The 12501-nt window shown below is 43.9% G+C and overlaps 1 protein-coding gene across 1 annotated transcript in view; it reads right to left on the bottom strand.

Moving 5' to 3' along the window:
• The window catches only part of LOC109291740 (collagen alpha-6(VI) chain-like), a 128914-nt gene that overhangs the window by 86883 nt on the left and 29530 nt on the right, over nt 1-12501 (bottom strand). The window contains exons 5-9 of the mRNA XM_019508834.1: nt 11292-11915; nt 7299-7850; nt 5633-6190; nt 4589-5182; nt 1344-1919 (exon numbers count right to left, since the gene is read on the bottom strand). Of these exons, the coding sequence (XP_019364379.1) occupies nt 1344-1919; nt 4589-5182; nt 5633-6190; nt 7299-7850; nt 11292-11915 (2904 nt within the window). The remainder of the gene's footprint in view (nt 1-1343; nt 1920-4588; nt 5183-5632; nt 6191-7298; nt 7851-11291; nt 11916-12501) is intronic.

The following is a 12501-nucleotide window of genomic DNA, read 5'->3' as shown; positions in this document are numbered from 1 at the left end:
TAGTTTCTAGGGTCGGAAGGGACCTGAGCAGATCATCTAGTCCGACCCCCTGCCATGGCAGGAAGAGCACTGGGGTCAAATGACCCCAATAAGGTGGTCATCCAACCTCCTCTTAAAAACCCCCAGGGTGGGAGCCTGCACCACCTCACATGGAAGCTGGTTCCAGAACATTTGTTCACTCATGGCTCCAAAAGGGGAAAAAAAAGCTTTAAACAAACCAGCCTAGTATACAGGAAGCAACATAGTTGTCAGGGGGCAGATATGATGTCTTCAAAGGAAGAGAAAGCATTGTTGTAAAGACCAGACCCTCAGTTCTTTGGGAAGTATGACCACTACAGTATTTATATGTTTGCCCTGCTAGGTAACGCACAAAATAAAATCCTGTGTGTTCTCTATGGCAACTTACATTCATAAAAGTCTTAAACATGGTGGTGTTAAAAACCCAATCCTCTTCTCTCTCTCTCTCATACGTAACTTGTATCTCTTCCCTCACTCTCTTTTCCCAGCCCTCCCCTGGAAGCAAAGACCCAGCTTAAACTTTTGGTACCCTGGGTAGCAAAGGCAAGTTGGGAGCAAGCACTTATTTCCTTGAACAGGGGCTGCTGCAGTTGTGGTGGCACGGGTTGCTGCCACTTCAGCACAAGCTCCATAGCAGCACAGACACAGGCTGCTGTTGTGGAGGCAGCACAAGTTCCCCTGGGGCTATTATTCTGCTGGCCTGCTCACCCACCCACCCCAAGTGAGGCCTCTCCCCACAAGCTATGGAGCACTTTCACAACTGCTACACAACCATTGCTACAGCAGCCACAAGAGTATAAAAATCAGGAGCTGCAGTCTTTGTGCTTCCCACATCATGTAGGGCCTTTGCCAGTGTATCTGCATGGGTGTTTTTTGGGTGGTATCCTGCATAACCTTTGAATGCACTGGTCAAACCAGTGATACTCTCTTCAAATTTCTTCTGCTTTGTCAAGAAGGGAACACACTATAGGTCTGTAATCTTCCCAACTCTCGTCCTTCTTTGGGTAAATTCCACTGTGTGTAGAGACTGCCTCAGCTGTGGGAAGGGAAGTTCAAGTTACTAATGGCTGCTGTATAGAAGTGGGAGCTTTGCTTCTTATGTTGGCCAGCTACTGCTACTCATGGTTCCACTGAAGTTATAGGGCCAGATTCAGTGATATGCTGCTATAGGCCATTCCCAAGTCAGGCAATTTTTTTTTGATGTGCTGCTAAATTATACATTATCATCAGAAACATATATATCCCCAATGGTTAATCACAAATGTACAGAACATATGAGGAATCTATAGACAGATCCAATCAATAAAAAGATTACCATGACTTACCCTGGCTCGGACGATCACTGGTGTCACAGACCTCCTTGACAATCGTCCTCTCTATGTGTTCCAGATGGGCAAAATTTTCCACCAAAAACACCCTTTGGGCATTATCAGCAATTTGAAACAGTTCGGTTGGTCTTAGAATCCCAATGCCAACCGCAAAGATGTATATTCCATCATTCCTAAGAGCCAACGCTGCTTCACTCACTTCATCACTAGAATATCCATCAGTAATCACGATGAGGGTCTGTGGAATATTTTGGTTTTTACGGCCACCATTGGCAGGCTCAAAAAGCCTCTTGACAAACCTCAGTCCTTTGCCAGTGAAGGTGGACGATTTAAACTGGTGAATGTTATCAATCTGTTCTTTTATGGCAGTCTCCGAGTAAAATTCATTGAGATAGAATTCTTTCTGAGGATCTTCACTATACTGGACAACTCCAACCCGTGCTTTGTTCTCAGCAATGTGAAAATGGCTCACTATTTCCTTCATGAAGGACTTCATGGTAGAAAAGTTTTTTGAAGATATGCTTTCTGACCCATCAATCAAGAACACAAGATCTGCTGCTTGATTATCACAAACTGGGGGGAAATGTACTTAGTTATATATTCATATACACTCTAGGTTTCATTCACTTAAATCTTTTTAAAACCTGCTGTCTTTGGCTGAAATTTACTTCCAGGCAGAGGCACCAACTCCAAGTTAATTCATTACATTGGTTCCACTTAGGCTAGGAGACAGAAGTTGCACATAAACTGGTTTAAGTAATCAGAAACTGGTTGAAACCTGTAATGGAACAGATGTTCAGTGCACATAAACTGCTTTCAAAATGGCTGAAACCAGTTTAAGATAAACCTGGATGAATGCAATATCAGACTGAACTGAATTACGTCAAACCGGTTTATGGAACGCCTGTCCCAGATTCAAGTCAAGTCACAGTCCCCCTGCATCCCAGGATGCTTTGCAGCTCTGGGCTGTGCTGTCTGCTCCAGTGCAGCAGGGCTGGCCCTGCCCCCCTGCTTTCACAGAGCTGAGGCAGTAAAGTCTCTACTCCCTACCCTCTGCCTGTGCCTGTCAGCCCTGTGGGTTGGGAGACAAGGGAACAGACCCCAGGCCCTCCTAGCCTGGGTATGCACAGCACAAGGGGAGGGAAAGCATCTTCTGTAGGGCTTATCACCTTCCCCTCCCCCCCTCCACAGACCCTAAAGGTGGACTGAAATTGCCCTATCCCCACCCACTGCCAGCTGCCCTTGCATCTGAGGGGCTGGGGTGGGGCAGGAAACATCTCCCCGCCCCCCTCCCAAGCTGGGGCCTGCAAGGCACTGAGAGGAGAAAGCTTCCACCCCTGGCAGCCTAGAGAGCCAGCTGGGATCCCTTAGCCCTACCTCCCTGCTTTTACAGAGCTGATGCAATAAAGCTTCTGCCTGTACCTGGCAGCCCAGCATGGGACCAAGCCCTGCAGGACCATATTGAGAAGTGAGAGGGGGAAATCCCCTCTCTGCACCAGGGTCAGGGTTCAAGGGACCTCCTCTGAGGCTGGGGGATCCTGCCACCTCCAGGCTGGAAGGACCATTCCCTGCTCCCACCTGTGGGCATGGGGCCAACTCTGAAGGACCATATTGAGGGGTAGGAGGGAGGAAATCCCCTCTCTGCATTAGGGGCAGGATTTGGGGGATTCCCCCTGAGACTGAGGTATCCAGGCTGGAGGGATCGTTCCCCCTTAGGGAAGCATAGCAAGGGGTTGGGAGGCATGTGCTGGGCCCCATGGGCTGCATTCAGGTGCCTTTGGCAGTGGCCAGTAGGCCCCCCAGCTACTGGTAGAGGCCACTGCAGGGGTCTGGCTGCCTTTCCCGTTTCAGAAGTGGACACCAATTCACTTTATCATCAGTTCAATTTATGCAGTTTAGAGAAACCTGCAAAAACTGAATCAATTCAGCCTGGGGCTTTTTCACTGTCTGTACTTAGCCCTAAAACACAGAAATAAATATCACCCTTTAGAACAATAGAAGCATCTGAGAGAATCCACTTTCGGGATCCATTATACACAATATCTGTGACTTACCAGTACAGAGGAAATGAGGTAGCTATGCAGAGCTTGCATCCAAAGTCAGCCTCTCAGCTGAAGAAAGCTAATTTTCAATTATCACCAAACCACAAGTAAAGGTCAGACAATCAATGGGTAGAATTACTTAAACTACCATCTCCATCACACGCTGAAGGGTAATAGTCAGAGAAATCACTTGCAGTGGAAGAGACATACGCTGAACTGCCTGACTGGACTAGCAGGCTGGGAGCTGGAAGTCTGTTAGTCTGCTGGTAGTTTGGGCAATCTCTTGCCTGCACTTTTTTACTTCAGAAGCTAACTCAGACGCCTGGCATTTATTACTGGTACCTTCTATTCGGTGGGCTTAGTAATTCAAAATGGAAATTTACAGGTGACCTAAAAATATTTGTATGCTCCAAAGAACTTGACAGTGTGGCATGACAGCAACAAGGCTAGGCTCCAGACCCTTACAAGAGCAGTAGTAACATGGATAAATATTTACTGTAAATAGTTCTTTATGCACGTTCTGGTAAATAATAATGTTGCTTCCCTACCACAAACCTCATCAAGATACTACAGATGCAGCTAACTTACCCTGAGTCAGCTTGGTGGGTCTTCAAACAAAATCTACTGGCTTCACCAATAGCTGTCAGAAGATTAATACTGAACTCCACCTCTGCTGCTTGCTGCCCCTGGGAGAAGTGGCAGCCATTTTAGCATAGCATCTCTTTCCTTTCTTCCCTGCTTGTATGCCAGCAAAGAAAAATCAGCTTCCCTAGTTAAGACAAGAGCACCCCCATTTTGGAAGGCTGATTTTAGGCAGGAGGGAAGTGGGTGTGGTATGCGAGTAAATATGTGCCAGTAAATATGGTAGCACTAAATACACTCTGATATGAAAAGAAACAGTACAGCCGTTTAAGCTGTTTTTTAGCACTACAGAAACAGAGAAAGTGCCTCAAAACAGCTCTTTCAGACCTTCCCAATTTTGTAATGCTACATGTACTATATGTAGTGTTACAGGGGTCTTTAGGAACCCCATCATCTAACAGTCTTCTGCTCTCCATCCCTACTCCAAAGACAAGGGCAGGAGGGAGAGCAGCTGGACCTGTAATAGCCTGTCCAGCAGCACAACATACGCAGTCTCTAGATCAAGTGCACCAAAAAACAAAACCAACCAAAAAAACTCAGTTTGAAGTGCTCAGTTACCTGGCCTTGATTTGTCACATATCTTATGAGCAAGGTTTCCATGTAAACTTTCCAAATCACTGTAGCTCAGTGCAAATAATACCCTCTCCTGTTCTCCTACAATCTGTTCGAGTTCAGTTCGACTTGCTTGATCCACTCCAACAGCAAAGACGTTGATGCCATCCACCTTCAAAGATTTTGCCACTGCTGCAAGATTGTAGCTATCTGAAGGTGCAGTTGGCCGATCAGTAATAAGCACGAGGATTTGAGAGACACCATGAGATGATGCACGACCACCATAAGCCACACCAAATCTTTCCCTGGTAAAGTTCAAAGCCCTTGCTGTAAAGATCTGAAGTCCTTGTTCTGGTAAGGGTCTCAAGTTAAATATTGCTTCTCTGACATCCAATTTAGTGGAGTACTCATTCAGTGAGAAACGCTCCTTAGAAGTAACGCTATAGACCACAGCCCCAAACTGAACATTGTTTTTTCCAACCACTGAGTCATTTACCAAAGCCATCATGAGTCGCTGCACACTCTTGAACTGCAAGTCTGTAATGCTTGATGATCCATGTATTACAAATATGATGTCTGCAGCTTCTGTCCTTTTGCATACTGTGATGAACAAAACAGGAAACAAAGCAATAATATTAAGATTGAGCCTCTGTTACCAGCTCCCTCCCTGTTCCATCGCATTGATACCACATGCTAGCTGAAACCAGAAAGTGTGGCTGACTATTAAAAAAAACTCAAAGATCATTAAAGGAGGGCTGTGGGTATTTTTTTTCCCTCCAAAAAAGAAAATATTCACGCCCCAAAGAAGAAAAAAAATATTACAACCCTGAGGAAAAGCACAGAATTATGTTCTGTAAAAAGAATTAATTTATTTTCTGCTGGTGCATTTCATTTTACTATTGTTGCTTACTTTGGAAAATGAAGAAATGATGAAGTTTTTCAGGAAGAATATGGGGGGAGGGAGAAATCAAATTTTATGAGGAATTAAAAGCAAAAAATGGCAAGATCAAGAAGAAAGAGGGAATTCAAGAAGTCATTACTAGCACTTACAATGCTCTGGCTTGCAAATTTCAAAAAGAATCTGTTTTTCCAAAAAGATGAGGGAATCAAAGTTGTCCTCAAAGAGCACTTTTCCTGGTGTGCCAGAAATCTCTGCAAGCTGGGTCTCACTGGCCCGGAGTACGCCGATGGCATAGATAGTAATGCCTTTGTCTCTAATCATTTTGGCAGGCTCACCCACAGAATCTTGGGCCTCTCCATCTGTGATCAGTATTAGATACTGTTTTATTTCAGGTCTTCCCCCTTTGGTTTTGTCAAAGTAAGATGAGGCAAAGGCAAGGGCTTTCCCAGTCAGCGTTCCTGATCTTAGCTGCCTGATTTCTGAAATAGCATTCTGTAGACCGGGCTTGGTGCTGTATCTGTTCAGCTGGAATTCTTCTTTTGCCTCCGAGCTGAACTGCAGTAACCCAATCCGAACTTTATCAGTACCAATATCAGACCTGTTCACAATCAACTGCATAAAATCCTTCATCTTCTGAAAATCAACAGGGTGGATACTCTCCGAGCCATCAACCAGAAAAATAATGTCGGCTTTTACATTCTCACAGGCTGGGAAGTAAAAGAACATGGAACAGACATTTGCAAACAGCTTACATTGAAAATAAAAAACAGGATTATTGGCCCTGAATTGTAAGTTGTTTACGTTAACAGAAGCCAGAAGAAAGCCCAGAGAAGGGTTGCCTATAACAACTTAGGAGCCAGCCAGGCAATAGGCAAACAGGGCAGAGCCCCAGGCACAGAGGAAGGGCTGCAGCTCAATGCCATTGAGGACTTCAGACTGCTTATTGAGCAGATGGGCCACCCATCTGGTCAGGAACATTTCAGCTCGACTCTGGAGCCACACTGGGCAGTCTGGCCCAGGCAGTGCTAAGAGAAAGAGCTCCTAGCACAGAGCTGAAAGGCTGTGGGAACCATGAGCAGGCCCATGGGTGCCAGAGCTGTGGAGAGGCACAGGCTTACATACTGCTTTTGATTCAGAACATCTGTAGACAAGGCCAACATGTGGCCCAAAGGAGTACTTTGAACCTGAATAGGTAAATTTATGGCAAAACCAGTCTTTGATATCTAAAACCAGTCTTAATCTAGCCCTCCTAGAAGATCAATCTACTACATGTATCATAATGCTCATGCATTTAGGATCTCAAATAAAGTAGTGCCAGACTATGGACAATATACAGCAGCAGTTGTCACTTTGTTATTTATTCTATAAATATGGAACAATCTTAGGTACCCCTAAAAAAGAAACCAAGAAGAAGTAGGTGCGCGCACACACACACACACACACACACACACACACACACACACACACACACACACACACACACACACACACACACACACACACACACACACACACACACACACACACACACACACACACACACACACACACACACACACACACGAGTCATGTTCCCAAATTTTAATGCCTGAAATTTGATTTTGTTTTTGCCTGCAAGGTGTATGAATGTGTACCCTTCCAGCAAAATAAGGATAGCCTGGACTTTATCTGGGAAAGCTTGAGAAGACACAGAAGCATGAAGTTATTTATGCATTTATATAGCAAATATATCTTTAGTGTAACCACAACTCTACCGAGCACATCCAAAGGCAAACTCCCTTGAATGGGTTAGAGCACTTAAGGAAAACCTCTTACCTTTTGATGAGCAGATGTCACGCACAATGTCATGCTTGATGTGCTTTAGGGAATCAAAATCATTCACAAAGAACATTCGATCGTCTGATCTTGCTATGTCCTTCAGCTCCTCTTCGACAGCCTGCTTGATACCAATAGCGTATATAATAATTCCTTCTTGTCTCAGCTCTTCTGCTGGCCTTGTTACTTCATCTTGGGACTTACCATCTGTAATGACTATCAGAATCTGGGAAACATTGGTCCTGGTAGCCTTTGCAAAAAGATTTTTCATATATCTTAATGCATCTCCAGTTTTGGTGCCACCTCCCGTCTGTTGAATAGCTCTCACTGCTGCCTTTAACTGCACCATTGTGTTATATTGGCCAGTCTCAAATTGTGTCCTGGGAATGGTTTCATACTGAACCACACCAAAGCGAACTCTGTCTGCACCGACCTGGAAAACGTCAATCATCTCATTCATGAATGCTTTCATGTCCTGGAAATCGTTGGGCATTATGCTGCCAGAGCCATCAATCAAGAAATAAATATCAGCTTCCTCAATCTCAACACAACCTAATTGACAAGAAAAGGGGAACTTTCAAAATATGCAGTTCCAGAATATTCTTAATAATATGCCATCAAAAAAAAAATCATGCTAATCATAATACTGAGTCTTGAAGAAATTACTTCATTTTCTAATCCAAAGACACATAAAAATCTTGGAAATTTGGGGGAATTAGATGAGATCAGCAAGACAAATGAAAGATTTGTACCATAATTTAAAAAGGAGGTTAGTGAGCCAAATGGATGCACTAGGAGCACTGGTATGACACACGTGATGGAATAGCAATCATGAATGGAACATAGCATTCTAAGTTATACTCTCTTCAGGAAATAAAGGTAAGGGTGGAAATAAAGATAAAAGAGGAAAAAGGATAATATACATAAAACAAACTGTTTGGGTCAGTCACTTTGAGAAAGGATTGTAAGAGAGATTCTATAGGATAGCGTTATGGATATGGATAGAAAACTCTGTAATATTATCAGAGAAACAAACACTCCTGAAAAGTATGTTACTATGGGAGACCAACTTCCCAAGTATAGACTGGAGAATAAGTCTCCTGATGTGACCCGGTTATTTTTTTTTTTTTTAATACAAGAGAAGTAATTTTTTCACCAAATGCTCACAGAAATAATGAGGTGTTACTATTTCAGACTTGGTTTTGATAAGTAATGACATCATAGAAGAGGTGGCCAGGGAAAATAACCTTGGATCAAATAATGAGGAGCTGATTCTGTTCATATTAAGGGAAGGATAAACAAAACTAGGTCTGTAACTAAGTTTTTTTATTTTTTAAAAGCAAACAGGAAATTAACGAATTAGTAGCAAAAACTAAACTGAAGAGCTCAAAAATGTAAATGAGGGCTGAGGGGACTTAGCATTCTTTAAGTCAGGACTGTCAAACATATGGTCCACGAGCCGGATTTGGCCCACGGAGCAATATGATCCAGCCTGTGGGTCTTGGACTAACCCCATGCACCGTGTGTGGTGCACAGAGCCAGTTTGGCGCGCAGGCTGGGTCCAGTACTGTAAGCATTATATGTGGCCCAGGGGATTGATCTGGGACACATGCTATATGTAGTGCCTGTACTGGAATGGCCCTGTCTACTGACTCACGGGCTAGTCCGAACAGGCCACACCAGAGCCAGAGTTCAGGCCTGGTCCAGCAGGACACTGCACGTAGTGATGTCCCCAGAGCTGACCGCCTGTGCTACATGCAGCACATGCCAGCTGGTCCAGCCTGCACACTATGTGCAGCACGCCCCTGCCACACTCCAGGGCATATACTGCATACAACATATGGGTTGGACCAGATGCCACAGGCACTGCTCACAACCCAAGGGGTCAGCTCAGGGTGTCCTGGCACACTGACTCCTGTGCACACAGCCTGGGACCCAATCCTAACTGGCACCAGAGCCAGCACACAGGGTTGGCCCAGTAGGGTGCCATGAGCTGCACACACCTCACGCCAGCCCACAGGGCCATGCACAGTACACTGCATGCAACATGAGTGCTGGAGCAGAGCTGGCACATGTTGCATGTGGCCCAGAGGGCCAGCACAGAGCACACACTGAACTTGGTGGCCTGATAAATTGTCCTGCAGACTGGCACTGCTGAGGCCCGGTCTGGCCTGTAAGCTACCCCAGCTGGGGTTTACTTGGAACTAGACAAAGAATCCACTTTATAGGGAAGGTTTACAAAATTGTCCATTATCCCAAAGAACACAAAACTTTGGTTTCCTTCCTAACCACCTCAGGACAGGTGAAAAGGACAAACATAGCCATTAAACTGACGCTGAAAGAGCTTGTCTCCATGGATGGGAATGGCTGGGACATTTACAGCAAATGAAGTCACTCCTGGTAGTGCAAAAATTGAATAGCTTTCAAAGTAATAACAAGCAGAGGAGTGAGAATGTCAGAACAATTCCTGTGGAAAGCTAGCTGTGCACCTAATGAAGGGATTTAAAAAAAAAAAAATGGATCTTTTCATGCAAAAATGTCAGGAATACCAGAAAAAAAAGCACACCTTATGTAGCTAAAGAACTGGAAAATTGAAATACATTTTGACAGAAGGGTTAAAAGAAACTATTGGAAAGCAGATAACTAGGTTATAGCTTCTCCCTCATGATATACCAGGACACAGCCTCTCATAGATGTTTTGGTTATTCCTGTCTTGTAGATAAACTGAGTTCCTCGGTGTCTGAATTTCAAGTTACTGAAAACAAGGACAATGTAAATACATTTCATTGAACACATCAACATAGCCTGTTTATGGGTAAAAATCAGTCATCTGAAAAACTTTAAACTTGTCCCAAAACAACATGTGGCTGATCCTAATACTACTAATATGAAATTGCATTTTTCAATCACTAGAAGAAACCCAAAACTTGTATCATTCAAAAGGAAGCTTTGAGTAGAAGATTTTTCTTCTCTGATGGATGGACCCAAGACCACCAAGTGATTTAACTTCTATATCCATACCTGCGCCTTTGCTTAATACTGTATAATTTATATCTACAACTGTCATTCTGAATCTTTCCACTTCAAAATGGCTAAAATTTGCCCACCATGGTATAGCCAGTTTATCACTGCTGCACACTTTTCTGTTAATAAATACAATAGTATTTATCTAAATCTTTGAAAACTATGATGCATGGCTCCAAGAGTTTGTTTACTTTAAAAAAATCTGGTGCATGTGACATTCATAACTTTGGTTAAGCCAGTGGACTCCCAATCTTTTTAGATTTAAGGCACCTACCCTCAGCTTGTGTGAATTTGCCAGTACCCCCAGTTGAGAACCACTGTTGTACTTCCTCAGGCTTATCTCAGTGGTTTCCAATAGCCCTGCCCACCTACTTTAAGTTTCAGCCAACTCCAGTGAGGCTGGAGAATGCCCACGTGCCACAGCCCTTCCGTGCCTGACTGCACACCAGGCATGTGGGCACTTTTCTCTGGCCACTGAAATAGCATCAGGGGTGGTGGCCACATTATGACACCCCTGAGGATGTTGAGAATCACTGGGTTCAGCTGTATAACCACACAGGTAGAAATTAATAATTAAGAAAGCAAGGAAAGCAAATGTAGGCAGAAAAATTATTTGTGGTGTTTATGGGGAAAATGAAGTCTACCACAACCTTTTAATTGGAAGATTCTGAAAGAGGTAGGGAGAAGAGGAAATCCCAGTGTATGACACGCTTCTGTGAACTGACAGCGTCTCAATTCATTTAACTAATTCCTTTAAGTACCATTCGTAATTTGGGGTCCATGACACCACACACTAACTTGCTTTGCCAAACCTGCTCAGCATCAGTTTCCACGTACAAATATTGAATCCTGATACTGTCATGTTTAATAACTTGTCAGAGTTAAGCAATAAAATCCAGTACAGCTACTGAATTTCCACTGATGTGCCTGAGCAAAATTCTGGGCCAGACTCTCACGTATGTTTCTTACCTTCTTTCATTGTTCGTGTTTGAACTGGGATCGCAAAACTTTGTACCATCATGTTGCTACAAATCCGTTTCTTTATTTTCCTCCCAATGTTTGATAACTGCAGAAAAGATTCCAGATTGGCAACATGTTTCCTTGGGGGGTGAGATGCAATTTTGTTCAGCTGACTACTCTCAGAGGCATTCTGGGTACCCACGACATAGACATCAACTCCACTGCGTCGTAGTTTAGTAGCCGGCTTGGTGAAATCATCCAAGGATTGGCCACCAGTGATAACCACAGCTATCTGCTGCACTCCTTGTTTTTTCCTGCTACCTGCTTTTCCAGTAAAAGCCTCCTTCCTCAGGAAATCTAGTGCAGCACCAGTGTATGTTTTCCCACCACGATAGGGCAACTTCTGCAAGTAGTGCAAGATCTCCAATTTGTTCTCAAATGTGTCCAGAGCGAATTCCAGCCTTGGTTCATCACTGTATAGCACCAAACCAACTCTTACATCATTGGGGCTGATATGCAGTACATTGATAAGTGTGAACAGAAAGTCTCTTATCAGCTTAAAATTCCTCAGTCCAATGCTGCTGGATTCATCCACAAGGAACACAATATCTGCTATGGATACGGTGGCACACACTGGAAGTAAAACAAGCAAAGAAGAACAAGATAACTAGATTATTGTAGGTCAGAATGTAGGATCCTTAACAGATACAACTGGATAATTTATTTAAAGAAATAGCTTAAGCAGTGCATTACATGGATTTGGCATAGAATACCAGATCCCAATGCCTATAGGGTTCAAGGGTACATCTCATTCTCATAGTCCAGACCTAACTTTATAACATGCCTGAATCATCTGACAGATCTTAAATAGCTTCCCAGGGCAAAACTGGAGGAAGTATTCAGATTGGGCATCAGACTGAAACCAACACAGTAAATCAAAATGCTCCAGGGCATTACCAAAATTGTTCTTCGGGGTCAAGTCCCAACTATTTCCATAGCACAGTGGCAGTCAACCAGGGGTACATGTACCCCTAGGGGTACTTAAAAAGGTCATAGGCAGTACACAGAACTGATGTGGCCAATAATGTAGCTGATAAATGCTGTGTGCGCGCACAGCCACAGCGCAGCACACAGGCATCCAGGAGCACAGCCCGGCAGCATGGAAAGTATCTAGGTCCAGCTGATAAGTCTGTTGTGAAGAAAGGGACATGCAGGGAGG

This window comes from Gavialis gangeticus, unplaced genomic scaffold (genome assembly GCF_001723915.1).
Source record: "Gavialis gangeticus isolate Ggan-Ray unplaced genomic scaffold, GavGan_comp1, whole genome shotgun sequence".
In the NCBI taxonomy this organism is placed as follows: domain Eukaryota; kingdom Metazoa; phylum Chordata; order Crocodylia; family Gavialidae; genus Gavialis; species Gavialis gangeticus.
Note: the sequence above shows the minus strand (reverse complement) of the source record. Positions and strands in the feature narration are given on the sequence as shown.